At 44.8% G+C, this 21,087-nt stretch overlaps 3 protein-coding genes across 6 annotated transcripts in view; 1 reads left to right on the forward strand and 2 right to left on the reverse strand.

Moving 5' to 3' along the window:
* The window catches only part of TULP3 (TUB like protein 3), a 32,597-nt gene extending 27,991 nt beyond the window's left edge, over positions 1-4,606 (reverse strand). The window contains exon 1 of the mRNA XM_039699667.1: positions 4,306-4,606. Coding sequence (XP_039555601.1) covers positions 4,306-4,346 — 41 coding nt within the window. The 5' untranslated portion in view covers positions 4,347-4,606. The remainder of the gene's footprint in view (positions 1-4,305) is intronic.
* Positions 4,607-4,638: 32 nt separating this feature from the next.
* Positions 4,639-21,087, reverse strand: part of RHNO1 (RAD9-HUS1-RAD1 interacting nuclear orphan 1) — a 28,325-nt gene continuing 11,876 nt past the window's right edge. For 2 of the 4 annotated variants that reach the window (XM_039699686.1, XM_039699687.1), the window contains 2 exons: positions 7,593-7,861; positions 4,639-5,433 (listed from right to left, as the gene is read on the reverse strand). In XM_039699686.1, coding sequence (XP_039555620.1) covers positions 4,783-5,433; positions 7,593-7,760 — 819 coding nt within the window. In that variant the 5' untranslated portion in view covers positions 7,761-7,861 and the 3' untranslated portion in view covers positions 4,639-4,782. Of the gene's footprint in view, positions 5,434-6,821; positions 6,972-7,592; positions 7,862-9,228; positions 9,480-21,087 lie in introns of those variants that run through there. The other 2 variants (XM_039699685.1, XM_039699688.1) reach the window with 2 other exon arrangements.
* On the forward strand, positions 9,655-19,577 carry FOXM1 (forkhead box M1). Its single transcript, XM_039699671.1, has 9 exons — positions 9,655-9,824; positions 11,112-11,709; positions 13,388-13,536; positions 13,742-13,960; positions 14,361-14,489; positions 15,078-15,122; positions 16,068-16,134; positions 16,564-16,745; positions 17,943-19,577. The coding sequence occupies exons 2-9, from the start codon at positions 11,160-11,162 to the stop codon at positions 18,990-18,992; spliced, it is 2,391 nt and encodes a 796-aa protein (XP_039555605.1). The 5' UTR covers positions 9,655-9,824; positions 11,112-11,159; the 3' UTR covers positions 18,993-19,577.

The raw sequence follows: 21,087 nt of genomic DNA on the forward strand, positions 1-21,087 counted from the left end.
TTTATTCCACAAGCAGAATTTCACCTTTCTATTTAATGTCCTCTCAACTACACGCTTCAAATCCCCGTGGTCATTTCACTTATAGAAACACCTCAGCCCAAAGAAAGAGGAAAGCAAGATCCCCAGGGGGTTGGAATTCTGTCTCCTGTGACCTTCTGTTTGTGAATTATTAAACCTTGCCTGTCACTTCTGCTGACATTTTACCTCATTACAACAGGATGCCAGTGAAATGTAGAGCAGCCATTACTATCTCCTAGCAATAAAGGCAGCAGTTAAATAGCACGTGCTTGTGCTTAACCCAGACCAGGTAACAAAATTCCCTGAAAATAAGTGCATCACACTTGACAAGAGGAATTGTACTTGTGTAATAGTATTTCAAACTAAAAATAAGCAAAGGTACATTACATTTTCTGAACTGACACTTTAGAACTGATTGTAGACATTTATTCCCTGTCCAGAATTTTTTTAACTTTAGAAAAATTGAAAGGCAAAGCTATTAAAGAGACAGAAAGAGCAAAATGTCATTTTGATCTCAAACTAGGTGACTTAGCAAGATATCACTGCTAGATTTTAGTTCTTGCTCTTTTTGCCTCAGATATCATATAAGAATGCAAAGTCAGAAAGGAATGTAGAAGCACCCAGGCTCCTAAAGCAAGAACACAGGCAGTTAAGAGTTCAAACATCCCACAGAGTGTGTTTTAAAGAGCACTAAGAGTTGGCGTAAATGTTCTTGCAGTAGTCTAAGGCGACATCTCCAGGCATATCAGCAAATCCACTTAGAACAGAATTCATCCCATGACCCAATTACAACACAGTTTTATTTTGGAGATCACTCAGCTGTGCCTCATCAACAAAACAAGAGTCTGGAGCTATCCCAGTGCAAGTCTGGTTGCAGAAAGCTTTCACACATACAAAGTCATAATTATGTTAAGTCAGCGCAATTTTCCCTCCTACAAATGCCACACCCTGATTTAAAAAAAAAAAAAAAAAAGCAGAAGAGAAAAGTAATGGCTCTCTATTGAAAAAATGGGTCACCAGTAACCTAAATTCTAGGCGATAAGAGATGGGAAAAGAGCTAACTAGAAACTAAAGAGATAATTCAAACAAGGTTCAACTTTAGGATACCTCTTTGCAATTGCTGTTACTAAGTGAATCTCAAATTGTATTCAGAAATTTTAGTCACATATTGTTCCCTTTTCTCTCTTGCCACTGCTGTCTACATCAGAAGAAGTGAGGTGACTCCTTCATTCACATTAACAGCAGCAGAATCAAATTGCAAAAGGCTTTCTTTTCAGTTGAATCTGTACTCCAAGGAGTACATATCAACCACACTTATAAAATACTTCCAGATTTATCTCACTTCAGACATATTTCTTCATTATAATTTTTAGAGCTGAACAGGGTGAAGCAAACAGACCATTAAGCCAATTCTCGTTCATCCAAGGATAAGACTTACAGAATTGTAGTCCTGGAATTTAACAAACATTGCTTGTTAATTTTAAGAAGGTCACTGGTGGCTAAATAAAAATGCCCAAAGACTAACAGAGATGCTGAGAGGTTTTTAAAAGGAATTTTAAACTTACCCATCTTCTCTGGTTCACAAGTATAGCTAAAATAATTAGCAAAGTATTTTGTCTTTTTTCTCCTCAAAATCAAAATTATGTTGCATTTATAAAAAATACTCAAGCCCGGCAGGCACATTCCTGACAACCTCAACTACAATCAAGTTTTTAAAATGTGGAAAGGGCTTTTTGCCAGACAACAGTACCACTTTTGAAGTTTTCAACTTCTCTTAATCCATGGGCTCTTAATATATTGGAAATTGAGCTTATTGGCAACAGGCTGTTTTTCTTCATTAACTTTGGGAGACACTGAGGAAATATCCCAGAGTTCCAGAGTTCAGAAACTGAAAGCCACTAACTGATGCATGTCTGGACCCCAAGCAAGCATCCAAATGAGGGCAGGACCGCTGTAGCTAACATCCAGTTTTGTAGTCTCTGTAGACTCAGTCAAGATTTTTGCCCCTTGAAAATTCTGCTCCTCTTATATGATGACATCTGCAAGTCAGAAGCTGAAGCATATTTGGAATGCAGCATGTGGGAAGCTCTAAGTATTCCTGTACACTGCGTAGTTACTGTGCAAAAGGGCAAAGTCCATTGGTCTCTGAGATTCTAAAGCACATACATGCCATAAGAAACAAGTTTCCGTCACAATATTTCAAAAGCTTACAGTAAATTAGAATTACTTTTACCTGAGTGTTTCTACACTAATAATTTCATGGTAAGTCTCCAAATGGACTTTCCCAAATAAGACAGACAGTCTAGCACTTACCATAAAACAGCAATATCAAGCTTATAATTTTCTAAAGCATTAGGACAGTTGTGCCATGTTTACCTGAAAGCCAAACTTTAAAATGAAGCTGAGCAATTCCAGTTGCAGCCAGTTCCAGTGGAAGAAAGTCTAACACAACACAGTATTTGCAAGTAACAGCCTGTAGATGGCCCAAATCTAAGATCTCTGCTCTCTCTCCATCATCATGTATCCCACAGCACACTAACCAAACAATATGCATTAAATTTTTGACTGGTAATATTCTACTCTGTCCATCAGAAATTAAATACTTCCAATATCTTTATGTGTATTTTTCCCATTGTTCAATAGTAAAGGCATTCCACCCCTGGGAGAAAAAATGGCAAAAAAAAGAAAAAAAAAAAAAAGGCAAAAAAAAAAAAGCTGCCAACCAGTTCTCAGGTACAGCTTTGTTAAGCTTTACCTGTAGGATCTTCATTGCCATGAAGTGCCAATTATTACGTATCACATTTACCTTTCCATAAGATCCACTGTGTGGACAACTGACAATTATTTCACCAAACAAGAGTTCTAGTAACCAGATTAACAACTCCTGGATAATTTTACTATTTTTGTCTAAGAATACAGACATTTGTCTTCCTCAAATTTATTACAATGCTGATGAATGCTTCAGAAAAATTAACACCTCTAAAAATAACAAGCCTTACAGATCTATTTTAAAGCTATGTACCTTTCTTTAGGTTTGTGTATTCTAGTTTTCTTACCTTAAGCATGGGGACTAAGAAGGCTAAAGAAATGGATGTTTCTTTAATAATGTTTATTTAATAAACTGGGATGGGAGGGAAGCAGCTATCCCATGACCTGCCATTATTGTTAGCCTGTTTCTGGGGGGCACCCAGCAAAGCACATGAGACAAGTTTCTCAGCAGAGAGAAACTATGCCAGTAGAACTGTTATCAGAAGAGCAGTGTTATTTCCTGTAGTGTCAACTTTGTCAAACTTAAACGTCTACTGTGCAGAGAAACTTACACATATCTGGACATCATTTCCTTAAAAATTGTTTCCAGAACTGCTAGATAACCCGAGGCTTTTCAAGTCTGCATGAAGAAGTAATCTAATGTTCCATAGCATATTTGGTGGATCCAAGCAATTACAGGACCCTTTGAAACTCTATTGTTGCTTTTCATCCTCCTTAATTACCAAATGCAACAACGTATGTAATAGAAAATATTTCTCTTTTTGAGAGAAATATTTTTGAGAAAATATTTCTGTTTCTCTTCTACACTGTGTTCATTATCATTTCACTACCCAAAGATTAGGTTTCTCACTTTACTTCTTCCTATCCAAACAGAGGCACAAAGATAGATTTTCCTGGTTTTACAATCACGCCAATTCTGCCAAAATCCATTTTCTCTGCTTGCCAGTACACTCACATTTAATTTCAAATAATTTTGATTTTGAGCTACTTAAGTGCCACAAGCATAAAGTCTTTCCAAAACCGCTTCTCCATAGTTCACAGCTCTTTTTCCTATTACATCAGTTGCGTTCGTTTCAGTTATTCCTCCTTTTTTCCTTGCAAAGGCACAACCAGAGTGATACTAAATACCCAGAGAGCTTCATTAGGAGGAGCAGAGGGGCTGAATAACACGGCGAAAACGCTTCACAGCAGCGCCCAGAAACCAAGCGTGGACCGAGACACCAGGAAACGGTTTAATCTAAAAGCATTCAGATGATGCATACCAACTTTGATGAACGAAGCACATAGAACACACCCGCACATAAAGCGGCGGCGCGGCTGCCGCCCGCCAGCGGGACGCAGATGTCACCGGGGCAGCGCCGACCCGCGTGGCCGCTGCCGTGCGGCTCCGCTTGCCCGGGCCCCGCTGCGGCCGCTCATTCCGGCACCGGGCGCTGCTGCCACGCGAGGCAGCCCCCGCCCGGGTCTGCTCGGCCCCGGGGACGCTGCCGCCCCAGCCCCAGCCGCAGCCCCGCTCACCTGTGGGCGGCGGGACCGCCGGATCCCCCCGCTCCGTCCATCGCGGCCCCGCCGTTGCTATGGGCCTCCGCCCGCCGCTGCCCTTAGCAACGGCGCGCGGCACTGAGGCGCGTCGCCATTGGCCGCGGCCGCGAGCACGCCGCCCGCCGATTGGCCGCGGTGCCGCGCACGCGCGGCGGAACGCAAGGGCCGCCCCCGTCCCTCGGTGCGGGGGCCGCCCGCCGCCTCCGCCGGGAGCGGGCAACAGTCCCGGCGGGAACTGCGCGGGGCACAAAGCCCTGCCAGACACACTTCCCCACGGAAGTCCGCCCCAAAAGACCCCACCTGGACCCTCCCCCGCGCCCGCCCCGGCGCTTCTCGGCGGCTCTGCCCGGCGCTGTAGAGGGCCTGGCTGAATGACGTCCCCTGCTGAGCTCCGAAGCGCCAGCCTCTGTTCGGGCGTGTCCCTGCACGCAGCGAGTGGCGGCTCCCGCCGGGTCAGGTGTGGGCCTGCCTTCTCGGGAGCTCCATGTCTGCCTTCACCAGGATGTCCGCGGCGCTCAGCTTGCCCTGCTGCCGCAGGTGCTTCATTATGTGCGGCCGCCGTCTCCAGGTGACCTTGAGGCCGTACGCGTGCTCCGGAGTGTCTGTAACCAGTACTGCTGCCGCCTCCCCTCTCCCACAGGGATCAATACCCAATGGCAGCTCTGCTTCTGGATGCCAGGCATGAGTGCTTTGTGACAGAGTGTTGCAGCATTCCCCATTCCTTGGGGAAGGAACATGTGCAGCCTCTGCATCCGATGGATTAGGGACTTCTTGCTCCACAGGCTGGGGAGCAAGCTCTCCACAGTCCTCTGGACTCTGCACCTGGATGTTGGAGTTTGCTGCTGTCCCTTTCTTAGGCTGGTTGGGAGAGCATTGTGCGTTCTTTCTCAAGCAATTTGGATCATCCAGCGGAGGGACTGCATGTCCTTCTGGATTCTCAAAAGTTAAAGGAGGAAATCTGCAGGCTACAGCTCCTCGACAAGCTCCTCCTGCATGAAATGAACTGTGGTTGGCATCCTGATTATAGGGCTTGTGAGGATCACGACGCTTCTTCTGGCAGGCTTTCAACACCACTGGCTTAGTTGTGTCAAATTGTGGGCACACCTGAAGGGAAAGACATAATAAGATAAGAAACCCAACCCTTTCCTACAGACAATTCTACTTCCCCACCTTTATTCAATGTGTTCATTGAGTAATTTGCAGCAAAGCAAATGAGTCATTAAGAAAGCTGCTATACATGAGATACCTCTGAATTTCAACACCATGTTCTGCCACTTTTCTCTGGAAAGTCATTGGGGTGCAAGTGAGCTGCTTTCTGGCAACTCACAAAGAACTCAAGATTTGGGTTTTAAAGGAAATTTAAGTGGTGTCTACACATGTAACCCGTGCAGATTTAAGAAAGTTCAGAATGGATCATTTTTCTGTGTCTTAGCATAACTCAAATAGATTCAAAGAACTAAATCCTCAGCCTCCCCAGAGAAGTAGAGGCTGACCTGGGACAGCAACACAAAATGATTGAAGAATGCCCATTTAGCTCAATCCCCTTAGATAGGCTAATATGGTGTTCAAAATCTTCCCCTAAATATATTTGTTTCAAAACATAGTTAATTTTTGTATTGTGAAGTAACAGATCACCCAAAATCCACTTCTACAGTCAGCTTCCTGTAGAAAAGATGGTCCAAGCTCAACAGTCTGTATTTCTTTGAATTATTCTGGACTCATACTCAAACCCTGGAAATCCTTTTATTACCATGTTCTTTGTCTCCCTGGTTGTCAACAAAAGAGTCTGACTCTGTTTCAGATTCCAGTTTTCTTTTCCCAAGAGCACACCAAACTGAGTTCTTGCTACAGTAACTAGAGGTCTCCTTCAGCATTCCTAAGTTACTATACAGTTCCTCAAAACACTGAGTACAATTTAACTAAGGATAGTGATTGTCTGATGTACAGCTGAACTGTTTGAATCCAAAGCCATTGTGCAGGAAAAGAGAAATGATTCTGTAATAATTGTATACCAGCACATACTTAACATAGTCCCTGATTTTAAAGATATGTCTTCCTGGCTTTAGAGAACATGTAGGGTAGGTTTTACCTATGCAGGAACCTAGTAGCGGAAAAGGTATGAAAAACTTGAATAATGCCAAAAAGAGAGAAGCAGAAAATCAGTTTCCATTTAAACAAGTTGACAGACACTCTGCAGAGGATGCCTCCAGAAGTTACAAACCTACCACAGTTTCCAAACTGAGAAATATTTAACAGTTTCGGTACTGATAGCTTCAAACAAATTTTAGAATACTTGTATTTTAGGAATCAAAGAACTACCAGAGTGGATGTTTCCACCTCTTCCAAGCAAAATGAATGCTTATTCACAGCAGTTATTTTACTTAGTGATTCACAAACTGTAGAGCTAACTATCTCAAGCAGACACAAAAAAAATTTTAAAGAGGAAAAAATTGAAGATGTTCTACTTCAAGGTTAAGGCATCACAAAAATACCTGCAGGTCAACAGGAACAAAGGAATGTTTCATGCAGGTCTGAAACCACACTTCCTGAGCTTGCTTTGTGAAGAGCAGAGGCAAGCAGCAATAACGTTTAAACAGAGCTCCCCTAGGTGATGACTACTGTTGCACAGGAACAGTCTGTCTTTGCTGCAGCTGTTTGCTTAAAAAAAAAAAAAATCTTTACATTACACGATCTAAGGAGTATTTTAGGACATGGCAAACAGTCCCAAGAAAAGAAACCCATCAGAAAATTGGTATGGAGAGAAACTACTCAAAACAGAAATGGAAAAGAGGGCAAGTTAGAACAAATCATTCTGAAGTGAAAACCTATGTTCTCCAAGTTTAGCAGTGTCAGATTTAAACAATACACCCAGTACTTCAACACTGAACATTTAGAGTTCAGCAGTTATTTCAAACAGCAAGCCGATAAGACAAATCTCCCCTAACACTTATTTCATGCAGGGTTTTTGGTTGCCAAGGAAAACAGTGTTTTCCTGATGGGAATAATTTTTCTCAAAGATATATATTCATTACTCAGTAAACATTGCACACAGTTTATGTCTTTAAGTAACCAAGACCTTAGTGCTTATTCTTAGAATGTAAAGCAACTCAAGCACTTATTTATGCTTTAGACTGATAGAGGGAATTCAGGTCTGGAGTAATAATTTTCCATATCCAAAAGAGATAAACTTTCTGTTAAGACATACGGGAGAAACTTGAAAACTGTTGCTGTGGGATGCAGGAGGAAAGATAATTTGTACCAACCCAGGCAGCAGACGTGTTCAGGTCCACAGGTTTTGTAGGCACACGTCTGGGATTCTCAGCCAGATGCAGTGGAGCTTCATAACAGTGGATGGGTCCTGCCCGTGGCTTCTCAAGGAAAATCAGCTCTGCCTTCCTAGCCTTGTGGGTACACTTTTTCTTCGGAGGCATCAAAAGGTGTGGTAACACCACTTAGAAACCTCATGATGCTTGTTGGAGCCAGTTGAAGAAAGAAGGAAGCACCCCAAGGAGATGCTAAAGAGCTCTTGAATCTGTAGAAGGCAAATAAATGGATTTGAAGACAGACTTGTTTGGAAACCTCAGATACAGTTTTTAACAAAAGCAGAACAAATGTGCAACAGCACAGCGTACACATCTCAAGGCAAACTTTTTCCCAACAGTAGTTCTTGAACCTTTTGTCAATTTTCAGGTAGATCTAGAAATGCACTGCAGGAATGGGAGCAGATGACCATTGATCCAGCTATGTCAAATCAGCCATGAAAAGAAAAAAAAAAAACAACAACCTGTCAGGACCCAGGATATCTCTGGATGCCCTGGGTGTCTCAAAGCTCTGGCAGAGGCAGACCAAAAGCGAGAGTCCAGACTACTTCTTTGAAAGTGCGGCCTGCCCAGAACCACCTTTTCCCATGCTAGGGCAGAGACCACTGGCAGCTGACCCCGGCAAAAAACTATTTTATTTTTTTCAATTTAATCTTGTTTGTAATGCCAAGATATTGTAGGGCTAAGATAATCAGAACTCTTTCCCTTTCTGGTTGCTAACTACCTGTACATTTTAATTTCAAGAGACTTTAAATTTGTTTTTTTCTTTTTTACAAAACACAGTTGACATCTCCCTCCTATATTCTACAGATCTTGCATGATTTGTTTGTTTTGCCTAATGAATAAGTTTGAACTGAAGTAACATTGTATTTAATATTCTGTTGGAAAACACATCACAGAACCAATTAGTTTGGAAGACCTCTGAGATCATCAAATCAACCCATAGCCACACACCACCATGGCAACTAGACCATGGCACTAAGTGCTACACCTTCAGGGACAGCGACTCCACCTCCCTGGGTAGCCCATTCCAATGTCTAATCACCTTTCCTGTGAAGAACTTCTTCCTAATGCCCAACTGAAGCCTCCCCTGGTGCAGCCTAGGACGATATTTCCTTGTTCCATCACTAGGTGCCTGGCAGGAAAGGCCAATCCCCACCTGGCCACAGCCTCCTTCCAGGCAGTTGTAGGGAGCAATAAGGGCCCCCTGAGCCTTCTTTTCTCCAGGCTGAGCATCCCCAGCTCCCTCTGCCACTCCGTATGGACTGGTGCTCCAGACCAGCTCTGCTGTCCTTCTCAGGGCCCACTCCAGCACTCAGTGTCCTTCCTGAAGTGAGGGGCCCGGAGCTGGACACACCGAGTGCCCCAGCAGTGCCGACTAGAGAGGAACGATCCCTGCCCCGGTCCTGCTGCCCCCACTACTGCTGACAGGGGCCAGGTGCTATTGGCCTTCCCGGCCACCTGGGAACACTGATGGCGCATGTTCACCCAACCTGACTTACCAGAGATCGGCACACACAAGGAAATTTGGCAACATTTCATGAGAAAGGCATGAGACTGCAACAGCCTGACTGCTTACCTAAGTGGCAGCGTGCTCAGGACGCCCCGCTAGCCCGCTGCAGCTGTGACATACACGTTAAACTGTAAAACGCCGTAGCTCTTCACCAGGAGTCAGCGCACAGCCGGCGGCCCAGGCGCTCGGCAGAGCTCCCAGCCGCCGGCAGCACGGCTGAAGGAAGCTGCCAGCACTGTCCCAGCGGGGCCGTCCCGGTACAAGGGCAGGCGGGACAATACGACCCCAACAGCAGCCCGGCCTGCGTCCCGCCCGCACATCCGTATCCCTCGCCGCCGCCGCCGATTGGCCCGCCGAGGCCCCGCCCCCTGCGCGCCGATTGGCCCGACCCGGCCGGCCCCGCCCCCGCCGCCGCTCACTGGCGCAGGCCGGCACGTGACCGGGCCAGAGCTGCGCCGGGCGCCAAATTCAAACCGGGGCCGCCGCCCTGCATCGGCCCTGCCCCGGCCCCGCAGCTGCCGAGCCGCGACCGGTGCCCGCCACCACCCTTCCGGGCCCCTGGCAGGGGTCGGCACCCCTCGGAGGGCCGCGCTAAGGCCTCCGCGCGGGCGGGAGCGGGCAGCGCCTAGGCCCGGCCCGGGCGGAAGGCCCCGCGGGAGCAGGTGAGCTTGCTGGCCAGGGCGGCAGCGCTGGGGCTGGGGCGGGCGAAGAAGGAGCTGGGAGCGCTTTGGCGCTGCCCTCCCTGCCCCTCGGGGCTGCGCGTACACAGCGCTGCGCCCGGGTCTGTACAGGGGTAGCAGATCGGGGCCTCCCTGGGAAGTGACGCGCTCCTGTTCCTGCTCACGGGAACGCAGCCTGTGGGAGGCTGGCTCCGGTTCTTCCTTTGGCGCTGTGTCTCCTTAGGGGGTGGAGCGGATGCAAAGGGCCATGCTTGTGACGGCTGCCAGAACCCGCGTGGAGTGATCGCTGGGCTGTCTGCTCCCTGTACAGAGGGCATCAGCTCGGCTTGTTATCTGCTGGACTCTGCTTTCTATCAGTGTAGGGGATTCTTACTGAGAATTTACTCGTTTTCTTGCTGACCCTGTCAAATCTACCAATGTAAAAGGCCTCCTTTTTTTAATATTTTTTTTTATTCGTTTCTATTCTGCTTGCCATCTCTAATGATAAACAATAAGTACAATTTGTATATTGTTCTGGTATAGTTTGTAGAAGGGCACAGGGTCCACTGAATTCCTGATGGCATTATTAACAGTATTCTTACAGCATCTTACCTTGGAAGCAGTATCTCTGAATTTTATTTCCTCTGCTTCCAGCTTTATAGTCTAAACCACCCATTGTCCAAAAGTTTTACATCTATATTGTATGCTGTCCAATGACAAATTTATGTGTTTCTATACAAATCTATGAAAGGATTTAGAAGCACATTTACTTGGTGTCTAGCTTAAAACACCTTAATTCTGCTGCATTTATTGTGTGTTTATTGTGTGCCTTTGTAGCGTTCAGGGTAATCTCTGCTTCTCATACCTTAAACCATCTGTAAATTCCCTTTTCATGTAGGTTATGTAATTTGCTGCTTAGAGCAATCAGCTGTAAGAATCAGCATGGGTATTTCTGTATTCTATCTCTCCTCCAGCTTGCTGGCTGACGCTGGTTAAATCGCACTATAGCTAAGTGTTTCTGTAAAGCACGTACATACTTTGTTCATTATTATGTACTTCATTATGCAAGTTATCTACTCTGCAAATCTCTCTCCCATCCTGCTTACACAAGGTGTGAGTTAGGGAGGTACAGTATAATTTTTCAGTAGCCTTGTCAGCGTTATTAAATGCTTTCAATTTTAATTTTCCTTTTGTGTTTCTAGCTTTGTAGCAACTGCTGAGAATGTGTGCTCTGTGGGAGGTCTTGAGATGATTTGCTGCACCCTTTATGTTGTACCGTTTGTTTTGCAGGATTTTGTTCCTCTCTCTTTCAATGGAGAGTGACAGTACAGATCAATAATGAGGACCAGCCCTCGCAGGCCCTTAATTCTCAAAAGAAGAAAACTGACCCTCCCACAGAACGATGAATCCAGTACTTCAGCAAGAGATGAGAACAGAGGTCAGGATGAAAAGGCTCCTAAGGAGGAGCACAGGCAGGAAGACCAACACAACAGACAACCCAGAGACAAAAGGGACTGTGGCCTGCAGAAATTCCCAGCAGGAATAAAGATAATTGACCACCCTACAATGCCCAACACACAGGTGGTGGCCATCCCTACAAATGCTGATATCCAGAGCATCATAGAGGCATTGACAGCAAAAGGAAAAGAGTGTGGCAACAATGGACCCAACAAGTTCATTCTCATTAGCAGTGGGGGCACATCCCGTTCAGCAGGTCCAGCACCATCGCAGCATCTCCCATCAGAGAAGAAAGCCAGTGCAGCCATCAAGGCTGCAGTCAGTCAAGAAAGAGAGAAGAATGTTGCACAGACGCCTGCTCTTGCAGGCAGTACAGCGCCCTGGCATTCAGGAGTTGATCCTGTGGTTGGACAGGAGCAGGAGACCAACAGTATGTAGACTTTACCTGTTTTAGTTTTTTGTCCTGACAGACAAGGAGATGTGAAATGGGCCAAGGAGAGCAGCACTTACTTCTTGATTTGCAGTACTTATTAATATTTTGATAATTACAAGATATCTATTTATTGGATTCTAATAATCTACATAGCTTTGCATATGTAGTGAAATCTAAAGGATTATAGTGGACATATTTTTTTGATGGAAGACATCTGAGCTTCTGACTTAAGTTTTGTGTCTTTCTCTTTCTTGAAGTACTAAATGAACATTGTCCTGTTTTGGTTGACAATAGTCTGGTTTGAGTGTTTGTTTTTAAGACTGCAGCTCTTTTCAGAAATTGGGCAACTATATATGAAATCAGGAATTCAAGGTGAATTCCTTCAACAATATTAGTGTTACAATACCATCTTTTAGAAGTGTAGCTGGTGCCTTCCTTTTGGCAGCTGACATGGAAGGGTAGCAGGGTTACTTGTGAGAAAGCAGGGTTATGACAAGGGGAAGGCTGTGCCTGTAGCCTAGCTGGGCTTCAGTAAAGCCTTTGGCACTGTCGCCCACAGTATTATTCTGGAAAAGCTGGCAGTCCCTGGCTTGGTCTGGTTCACTCTTCACTGGTTTAAAACTGGCTGGGCCCAGAGAGTGGTGCTGAGCAGTGCTGCACCCGGCTGGTGACCAGTCACTGGTGGGGTTCCTCAGGGCTGGGGCCAGTCCTGTTTACTCTGTGTGTCAATGTCTGGATCAGGGGATTAAGGGCATTCTCAGTAAATTCACAGATGACACCAAGTTGGGTGGGAGTGTGGATCTGCTGGAGGGCAGGAGGGCTCTGCAGAGGGATCTGGACTGGCTGGATCCATGGGTCGAGGCCAGTTGCATGATGTTCAATAAGACCAGATACCAGATCCTGCAGTTGCATTGCAACAACCCCAGGCAGTGCTACAAGCTGGGGGAAGAGTGTCTGGAAAACTGCCCAGCAGGAAAAGACCTGGGGGTACTGGTCAACAGCAGCTGAACATAAGCCTGTGTGCACTCAAGTGGCCAAGAAGGCCAATGGCATCCTGGCCTGTACCAGCAATAATGTGTCCAACAGGACCAGGGCAGAGATTGTCCACTTGTACTCGGCACTGGTGAGGTCACACCTTGAGTTCTGAGTTCAAATCTGTTTTCAGTTTTGGGCCACTCATTACAGGAAAGACATTGAGGTGCTGGAGCCCATCCAGAGAAGGACAACAGAGCTGATGAAGAATCTGGAGCACAAGTCTGATGAGGAAAAGCTATGGGAGCTGGGGGTGTTCAGCCTGGAGAAAAGGAGGCTCAGGCATACCTTATCACTCTCCACAACTGCCTGAAAGGAGGCTGTAGAGCAGTGGGGGATGCCTTCTTTTCATAGACAGCAAATGACAGGACAAAAGGCATAGCCTCAAGCTGTGCCAAGGAAGGTTCAGATTGGACATCATGAAGAATATGTTCCCTAAAAGGGTTGTCAAGCATTGGAACAGACTGTCCAGGGAGGTTTGGAGTCACTATCCCTAGAGGTGGTCAAGAAACAACTGGATGCTGCAGTCAGTGGTCTTGTTGATAAGGTGGTGTTTGGTCACAGGCTGGACTCAAATGGTCTTAGAGGACTTTTTTAACCTAAATTATTCTGTGATTATTACATGGGCCTGTTATCCCAACAGGCAGTGGCGAGACAATGAGCTCTGTGTTGGACAACAGCCTCACCAACATCCAGTGGCTGGGGAAGATGAGATCTGATGGGCTAAATCCCTCTTCTGTGAAGGAAGACACAGAGAAAGAGAATCAGATGCCTCTGCAGGAAAGAGTCAAGGTGAGTAGGAGAATACACGTGTATGTGCTAAAATTTTTGATAAGGAAGTAATTTACGTGGATCAGAATACTTGGAAGAATTAGGCATCACTGTCTCTAAGTAACCCGAGTTTGACCTTTATTGATAGCAATAGCAGAAGCCAGAGGACCCAGGGATGTTCCATGGGCCTTTTTGTCAGCTTCATGAACATTCATCACTCTTTCAGACTGAAGAGGAAGCTGCTGCTGCTGCTGCTATTCCTACTGTTGCTGAGTCCTCCTCATGGCAGGATTCGGTGTCAGAACGACCTCCTTACTCCTACATGGCCATGATCCAGTTTGCCATCAACAGCACGGAGAAGAAGCGCATGACGCTGAAGGACATCTATACCTGGATTGAGGATCATTTCCCTTATTTTAAACATGTAGCTAAGCCAGGTTGGAAGGTAACAAGCAGGTCCTCAATTTGCTGTGGGTGATGTTACATGCCTTCTGGATCAAAAGCTATTCCCCAGCCTGCAAAGCAAGATGAAAACTCATTTAAACATTCTACCCTAAATACACTCTCAATCCAGATGTTCACTGTTCCACTTCTTGTATCTCTTGTCTCATCCTTCTTAAACAAGATGATGGGATGTGTGATCACTGGAGTGAGAATAGGGATCTCAAGAGTACATAGAATAAGAGACTGATGATAGGGTTGGCTGTGTACACTGTGAACATGAATGTTTGGTGTTGTCTGCACTTTGGAATGTAATCCCTCTGCTAGAGCAGCCATGTTTGAGCCTTGCTGTGCTGATAACAAAACTACTGTTTTCAACCTCCTCCTCACTCCTTTCTCCTCAGAACTCCATCCGGCACAACCTGTCCCTTCATGATATGTTTGTCCGTGAGACATCTGCCAATGGTAAAATCTCCTTCTGGACTATTCACCCTGATGCAAACCGTTGCCTAACATTGGACCAGGTATTTAAGGTAAGTTGCCTCATGTAAAGGAAATAGGACAGGCTATCCAGTTTCTAAATGCCACACTAGCCTGATGCACCTTATTTTAACTGTAAGGTTAAGCTGCTTTGACATCAGCCTCTTTGTGTAGAAGCTGGGTTCAGTCACTTCACTTGACAAATAGACAAGCTCTGCATTTAAAAGAAAAGGTGCTGTGGCTGTGCTTTTGATCTGGAGTTTTCTGTGGGATGTGTTTATTCTTCATGTGTTGTGCCAAATATAATAGTCAGGTTGTTCAACTTCTTCCCATGGGCCTGATTTAAATTCCTAATGAGAAGATTTCCACTGAGGCCAACCAGTTGTTCCTATGCTGTATAAGTCAGTCATAGGATAGAATTGTCCTAACCCAAATAGGTATTTTTGGAAGATTTTGTTAGGGAAATAGAGCTTGGGAGTCTGGTATAGGTGTGTTTAGACTCTTGTGTTTTCTGCAGTGGGTGGGTAGAATTAACTTTTGTTTGCTCAGATTGTACAAGTTTAAAATGTCCCATTTGTCACCCTCTTTGGTTGATAACTTAATCTTAAATTTTTTTTCTGCTCAATGCCTTCTGCCACCAGCCGCTGGACTTGGGGTCACCAACATCGCCTGAGTACTCTGAATCAGTAAGAATTACCATCTGGCTCGGGGCTTGATCTTCCATTCTCTTCTTGCCAGTCACGGAAGGAAAGGACAACAGGCTTGGGGAGGGGGACTGGGTCACTGCTGCATCTGCTCATATAGCTCCATGCTTACCCTTTGCAGGGAGAGGGGTGTAGCCAGTGTTTGACTGCCTTCAGATGGTACAGTCTCTTGAGCTGGTAAAGCTGGACAGCTTTGAGCAACTTGGAAGTCTACTGCTGAAGTAGGCTGCAATGGACACCAATAGGCTTCAGAGAACAAGCCCAAACAGATTTCTGATAAAATCATCTCCATGGCAACAGTTCCAATATGTTCCTGGGGCTCAGATGCAGAGAGAATAGGATCTCTCTGTGCTCCTTTTTCATTTTGGAACCCACTGTATTGTGAGTGACTCTTGGAAAGATGAACCTGTTTGATGTTTCTCTCACATTCAGCTGTTTTAGCAGTGAAGAATTTGTAAACATCCAGTCAAATACTTTTCTGTCCCAGCTACAACCTTGGCCTTCTTTCCATCTGCTCAGAATTCTGATCCCGTTGTTACTTCTGGTATTCCCTTTGAACACCTATCTGGTCCATGGTTTGTATAGACATCCAATATACAATAAAGCCATCCTATTCATTGTTCCTTGGGCACTGAGGGTGCCAAAACCAGCTCACTTCTGCAGTAGAGTCTGCAGTTGGAGCAGCTCTGTCATGTCGTCTCTTTTCCCACACAGCTTTTGGTGGGCAGCTGGCTTGGGGTGGCATGGCTGCAAACCAGCAAGTGGCACAGACCTAGAGCCAGCCTGAGTGCTGGGTGCTAACAGCTGCTCTCTTTGTATTAGTCCAGCACAGACTTCTGGTTTCACAATTCTCAGTGAGGCAGCAAAATAAATGTGGATTCTTTAATCTCTTTCTTTTCTCCTCCTCTTATCTCACAATGACTGCAGCAACAAAAGAATCGTCTCCCAGATCCTCTGAAGAACATGGGAAGCAAAACAGAACCCCAGAATTCACGTAAGTGTCCCCAGCAGTCTAGGCCAAGAGAATCAATTCAATAAACCTGGGGCATTCTCCCAGGTTTCTTCAGGAATACAAGTGCAGTGTGTTATCCCTGTTTGCAAGCTTTTATGCTCCTTATTGTCAGGTTTGAAATGGAAAGCATATTGTTTTGTCTGAGGGGATGTGCTGGTGAGATGGTGGGCATTGGGCACTCATAATGGGATGAGAACCCAAAATTATGGGGTAGGATCTGCATGAAAGGTTATTTTCTTGTTCATGAGGCTTCTGGCTTGGCATTTGTATCCTTAAAATTAGCAGAGAAGGCAAGTGATCTGGTCAAATGTTTCTTTTGGGATGTCTAGAAGGACTTTCTGTAAGGTGCCTGGGTTTCAAGAGATAGCAGTGGAGAGCAGGCAAAAGTGAGTCCGTTCTTTTCCCTTCCAGGCCGAAAGATGAAGCCTTTGCTTCCTCGTGTCAACTCCTACCTGGTTCCAATCCAGTTTCCTTTGAGTCAGCCTCTTGTCTTGCAGCCTTCTGTGAAGGTTCCTCTGTCCATGGCACAGGGAGCATCACTTAACAGCTTGGAGACTTCGCAGAGCAATAAGTGTGTGTGCATTGCTCCAAAGGTTGGTTTCATGTTTTCCAAGGAGTTTTCAGGGGGGTTAGTGGGGTTTTTTTCCTGTCTTTTTCCCTGTCTTTTTTTTCATTAGGGGGGTGAGGAGGGGGCTAAGGAGGGTAGGGGGATTTTTTTTTAAGGATGTGTGTGTTTGTTTGGATTTTTTGTTTACTTTTTTTTTTAATATCTCTTGTCTTCAATGAACCTTTTCTTCATATGGTTCCTTTGTGCGTCTTTACTTAGGTGCTCTAAAACTCCAAGCTACTATGAAGGAACTAGCTAGTGATAATCCTTGCTATCCTTTACTGTCTTTAGGCTGACTACTACCTGCCAGTTTATTTGCTCTAAGGATGTTTCTATAATTCACTAGAGGAAAGGACTCTATAGCTTGGTCAGGAAAATTTTTCTTTACTGCTGGGATGTGAAGAAAGAAAAATGAGAGGAATGCCTTTGTTCTGATCCTAAAACATTCATATTTTTGATAGCTCTTTAGACAAGTAACAATAAGGAACTTCTGAAAGGGAATATATTTCACGTATCCTCTTCCCAGAGGATTTCCGTATCTGCTGTTTGCTAATTCTGTGAAGTTTGCAGTTATTCTGGGCTCAAGAAAAACAGCTATTAAACAGCTCTTTTTCTTGGCGTCTCACTGACTGCTCTTGTATGCTTAGACACTGTAAAGCTTTAGCTTCTTCCATCCTGTCTGACCATAATCCTATTTTCCTTTGTATGCCTGCTGCTTTATGTTCTCTCCAGCTATGACTTATCTTTCTCCTGTGCTCTTTTTCTTTTGATAACCTCATTTTTTTTTTCTCTTCCTTTTCCTTGGTTTCTGGGAAAGCTATCCTCATTCATTTTGTTATTCCCATTTAGATAATGTAAGAAAAAATCAAAGGGGTTATATTTTTTCCAGAAATAATCAGCTTTCCTTCTGCCTGTACTCTCAGAAGTTCTTCAGGGCAGGAGTGCTCTGAAGGGTATGGATTTTGTGACTTAGCTAGAATCCTTGCCATGTGATCCTTAGGCTTCTTTCTATCAGTTTCACAGAGATCAATCTCAGTCTGTTATAATTACTGCTTCCTGAATATCTTCCCCTTACCCTCTCTGCTGACCTTAAATGCATTTCTTTTCTTTCCGCTGTTATTTGGATTTTTGGGTAGCTTAGATCCTTGCTTACTGACTGCATGTCACCTGTGTTTCACTGTAGATGTCACTGTCTGCAGAAGAGTCGCCCTCTTTACCCACAGCTGCTGTAAAGGAGGAGGGTCAATGTGATGCAGGTCTATTTTCCCCAACCCATTCTGTACAGAACAGCTCCCAGCCTGGTGAGGAATTGTCTTCTTTCCCAGAGGGTGCCTGTGTGAAGGAGGAAGAAGGCTCTCAGCTGGATCCCTGGCTGTCCCCATTTGCCTCAACCGTAACGGTCAAGGAAGAGCCAAGCTTGTTCTTCCCAGACTCATCCACAAAGGAGAGGAAACAGTTCACCACACTGAAGTCCCCATCTAAGGCAGTTTCTGACTCTTTAGTTATAAAGAGGAGGGAAAGGCGGGAAGTGGGCAGATCCAGAAGGAAACAACGCCTAGCACTGCCTTGTTCAGAAGAGCCTGTCCTTGTTCTGCCAGAAAGCAGCAGCTTTGACCCTTTCCGGTTAGGGGCAGACCGTCCCTTCCCCCAGGAAAACCAGCCCCTTGAGAACATATCACAGCTTAGCTGCTCACAGGGAGAAGAGGGGGCCTTTAAAACACCAGTCAAAGACATCTTCAGCAAATTGCCCATTTCTTCCACTCCCAGCAAAGTTTCAGCCACTACTACCCCTTCACTAGAGGTCCTTGACCCCTGGAAGTCTGCTTCCTTAGCCAAAGGAAGTCATGAGCTGGACTTCAGTCCTGTGAAAACCCATCAGTTGCCATTCACACCCCTCCAGGACAACCAGGACTTGCTGGGTTTTAACAGCACACCTCTTAAAAATCCTCTCTTTGATTCTCCTCGAGAACTGCTCAATACAGAATCCGGTGACATGGTCCTTGTGCCCCTCACGAGCTCTCCAGCATTTATTCATGACACTTCCAAGCAATCCTCTGTTGAACTGACAGCCTCTGGCTTTACTGAAAACCGGTCACTCATGGAGGGCCTTATCCTGGACACCATGAATGACAGTCTCAGCAAAATCCTTCTAGATATCAGCTTTCCTGGTCTTGAGGATGAAAATTTAGGAACAGACATTAGTTGGTCTCAGCTCATACCTGAACTTAAGTGAACTCGTCTGAGGAATGAACTTGACTTATTCTGATGTTACAGAAAGAACTCCACTCTTCTGAGATTCATTAATGAAATCTAAGACAACTGCTTTTGTCTAGTTCCCACATCCATGAGAGCAGAGAGCATTATTGACTCCTGCTAAGCTGGGAGACAGCCCCATCAGCTGCTATGGGCTTCCTTTTAAGATGCTGTAGACTTTGAGTAGAACAAGATGATAGAATTTCTCTAGCCTTGTGCTACAGATAGCCTCTCTCCAGGGATTCTTATCATGACAACACCTAGGTAGGCCCTGAATGGCATTTGCTATTCAAGGTATCAGAGGAAACAATAGTACAATAGGAAAGAGCCTGGGAATCTCCTCCTAGCTCTGTCCTAATATCCCTTTACTTTATATCCCCTATTACTCGGTATCTTCTGTCTAGTTTTAATGGCTGTAAATACTGTACATTCCTTAAATTAGCCCTTAATTATAATAATAATTTTATTATTGTATGGTTATGGGAATATTTAGCTTGGTAAGGGTTTGACCTAGAGTATGTTGACCATATGTTCACATCTCTTGTATTCTTCTACCCTAGCTGAAAGCCCCTTTTTTTTTTTCTTTTTTCTTTTTTTTTCTTTTTTCTTTTTTTTTTTTTACTTCAGAAACACATTGGTCTAGGCTGTTCTAAAGGTTGCTGGGACAAAGATCTGAATAATTGTTTATATGTGACCCAAGTTAAACTGAAACAGGTTATCTGGATTGCAGCATAAAATCTTGGTTTGGCTGCTTTTTCCCAGGCTGGAATGGAGAAGAACTTGGATCAAGCCATATAGCTCTTCTGATTTCAGAGGTCTATTATGTACCTAGAGGTATGGGTATTGACACTTGCAGTAAGATGGACCTCTGTTGAATGGTTAAAGCTGCCCTCATTACACTCAGCAGTTCAAAATGTAAAAGGGAATATAAAATATATTATATTCCCTTTAAATATAAAGGGAATGCTGATATTTCCACTGAAAATTGACTTCTGCAAACACAAGGTATGTCTCGCTTGGTGCAATAGAAAAACTCCTCCTAGTTCTCTAGAACTTAAGTCATGGAAGAAACTGCCATGGCAAAGATCTGATCCTTCTGCTTGCAGACAAGTGGTGACTCCTGTATCCAAATACTCAATAAAGCTTCTGTGGGAGCACAGCTGAGTGTTATCTGTACCACCCCTAGCAGGTGCTGGGATTGGCCCATAGCACGGGCAACCCCTTCTTATCTCATGTTTGTGTGCTTTGTGATCACTGAGTGACCATTAGGACATTTTCAAGCCTCGTTGGCCAAACCACATTAGATTTAGTTAACCCACTGCTTCATAAAACACACTTTTTCCTGCTGCTTATGGGTAAATCCTGAGTCAGGATTTCTGTCTGAGTCAGAAGCATACAAACATCACAACACCACCAGCAGACGAATTTCTGTATCTTCTAAATGCAAAACAAATATTGCTTGAAACTGTTTCTACCTTCTCCTATAAACATAAAACCAGTTTTGGATGTGTGTGGTTTTCAGAACCGCAGTGCTCCTGTGTACTACTTAGAGGTTATTTGCCCTCATAAAATGTTTCCAAAGTTTGGTTTAATGGTTATTTCAGTTTTTGTGGGCTTATAAAGCTGCAGAAGAGGCCTGGTTTTGCACACTTTCTACTAGTACATGTTACACAGCTGTTAACACTCTGCTTGGCTCCTTCAAGGCATCCTCTTGCCCTTTCATCTCACTTCTTGCTCCTGAGAGGCTGTGTGCACATAACTGACACATGAGAGCCAGCTAAATAAGATCATGTCTCCAGCAAATACTGAAATTTTCTTGTCTTTGGTGTCAATTCCAGGGAGGTGCAACCCTGCTGTCCCTGTCAGCTGAGGTGTTCGATGGACCCATCACATTTTATTTTGAGCATAGTAGTGCCAAAGTTTTGTTTCCCTTCTTGTTACATATTCCAGTGAGAGCACTGCTCAAGGGCAATTATATCAAAAAAGGTGGAGGGAACAGCAGAAAAAAATACAATAAGCAATTCTACCTCTTGCCAGAAGAGCTTTTCCAGTGTTTTGGCCAAAGTAGTTCAAAG

Source organism: Passer montanus, unplaced genomic scaffold (genome assembly GCF_014805655.1).
Source record: "Passer montanus isolate IOZ18808 unplaced genomic scaffold, ASM1480565v1 scaffold137, whole genome shotgun sequence".
Lineage (NCBI taxonomy): Eukaryota > Metazoa > Chordata > Aves > Passeriformes > Passeridae > Passer > Passer montanus.

Coding starts and splice junctions, on each gene's coding strand:
- FOXM1 (XM_039699671.1), top strand. CDS start 11,160: ATGAGGACCAGCCCTCGCAGGCCCTTAATTCTCAAAAGAAGAAAACTG. Junction 15,123..16,067: donor CGCCTGAGTACTCTGAATCA/GTAAGAATTACC, acceptor CAATGACTGCAG/CAACAAAAGAATCGTCTCCC. Junction 16,746..17,942: donor GTGTGTGCATTGCTCCAAAG/GTTGGTTTCATG, acceptor GTTTCACTGTAG/ATGTCACTGTCTGCAGAAGA.